The sequence below is a fragment of the Harpegnathos saltator genome, unplaced genomic scaffold, assembly GCF_003227715.2.
Source record: "Harpegnathos saltator strain DR-91 unplaced genomic scaffold, Hsal_v8.6 scaffold795, whole genome shotgun sequence".
Lineage (NCBI taxonomy): Eukaryota > Metazoa > Arthropoda > Insecta > Hymenoptera > Formicidae > Harpegnathos > Harpegnathos saltator.
Genome location: NW_020230643.1, coordinates 593,305 through 594,869, shown reverse-complemented (window position 1 = coordinate 594,869; position 1,565 = coordinate 593,305). Strand labels below are relative to the sequence as shown.

At 25.2% G+C, this 1,565-nt stretch overlaps 1 protein-coding gene across 2 annotated transcripts; it reads right to left on the bottom strand.

Moving 5' to 3' along the window:
* Positions 1-284: 284 nt before the first annotated feature.
* On the bottom strand, positions 285-1,346 carry LOC112590365 (uncharacterized). Of its 2 annotated transcripts, XM_025306652.1 has the most exons (4): positions 1,320-1,346; positions 845-1,037; positions 620-694; positions 285-438 (listed from the first exon to the last, which is right to left on the bottom strand). In XM_025306652.1, exons 2-4 carry the CDS (start codon positions 897-899, stop codon positions 341-343), a joined length of 228 nt encoding a protein of 75 aa, XP_025162437.1. In that variant the 5' UTR covers positions 900-1,037; positions 1,320-1,346; the 3' UTR covers positions 285-340. The 2 variants fall into 2 exon arrangements, with proteins under 2 accessions (XP_025162437.1, XP_025162436.1); XM_025306651.1 differs by lacking the exon at positions 1,320-1,346 and having other exon boundaries at positions 845-1,240.
* Positions 1,347-1,565: the final 219 nt, after the last annotated feature.

Genomic DNA, 1,565 nt, shown 5'->3' with positions numbered 1-1,565 from the left:
AAAAATAAATAAAAAATAAAAAAAATTAAAAAAATTAAAAGAAATAAAAAAAATAATAATAAATAATAAATATAAGTTTTATAAGAAAAATGTTTTAGATAAAAGTTGTAAGACTTAAAACTATTTATTAGCTTTATCAGTTTGACCTTGGGTTGCGTCGCCAAGATCAAGTGAAAATTACCTCGAATTTTTTAAATGTAATCCTACAATAAGCTTTCCGCAAAATAGTTTTTTAATAATTGTTTCTATGTATATTATAGCAATTAAAAATAATCGTACCTTGTGTTATTTTATAGAAACCTCGATCGTCACTATTGTCATATTCTCTTACTATGTTGTCTTACCTGTTTGTTTGTAAATCTTTTAGAACGTTACACTTATTTTTCTTTGAAAGATTAGGGTTTATATTTTCATTAATACTTTCATCAATAGATGAATCTGTAAAAAAAATATTAACATAAATGAAATAGTTAAAAAAGAAAATTATATAACCTAAACAAACAAAATTTTTAAAAAATGCAAACTATTACAAGTAACAATACTGAAAAAAAGAAAATTAACATGTAAAGTCAGAATGACTACTGTTTTAATATGTTTAACAAGTACATAAGCATCTTACTTTGTGCTTGATTTGTATAATTATTGTTGCAAGTATCATCAGGATGTGAAAATAGTGATGTCTTTTCCTTATTTGCTGAAATGTCAAAGAAAATTAAAAAATCAGAAAAACAAAAAGTTTTATATACTACATATATGTAATAAATGAAAATAAAATTAAGTATATAATATATATATAATATAATATAGTATATAATATAATATATAATATAATAAAAGAATTAACCATTTATCTTTAAGCTTTTTACAATTGGTGCTTGTAACTCAATATCATGTCTCATATCTCATAACTCAATATTACTGTCTGAATCAGAAGAATATATAGTACTTTTTCTTCGACTCATTGATGTTACAGTCAAAGGAGGACTGTATCTTCTAGTTACAATTCGTTGGCGCTTAATGTTTCCATCCTTGTCAGACTGTGACAGATCCGAGATATTTAAAGCTTTTTCTTCTTTAGCTTGTCTTATAGATTCTAACATGCAATTAGGACAAGAAGCAGAAAAACATGATAGCTTAGATAGATTAGAAAAGATAGAAATAAAAGAACATTAGTGTTGCAAATGAATTTGACGTATTAAAAGACATGTCCCTTATGTATTATAAAAAAAAATAATGAAAAGGAGAAAGCAAAAGCCAACAGATTACTTATAAAAATAATAGCACAAAACTCTGATATATACACAAAATATAATACTTACTACAAAACTTCAAAATTTTAACATTTTCATATGTAATCCAATTCACAGTTGTTTTCTTTCTTTTTTCTAAATGGTCGCTTAGTTTTAATTCGTGTGGAGGCTATTTGCATAGAGCTGCAAATGTAACTTATTTGCCATCTTTTGCAGACACTTTTATAGTTATATTCTCCAGCCACGCAGTACATGCTGGCACTGCATAAACAGTTGACTCCAATTCATTTTCTATAGGTAATTCAAGTACAGCAT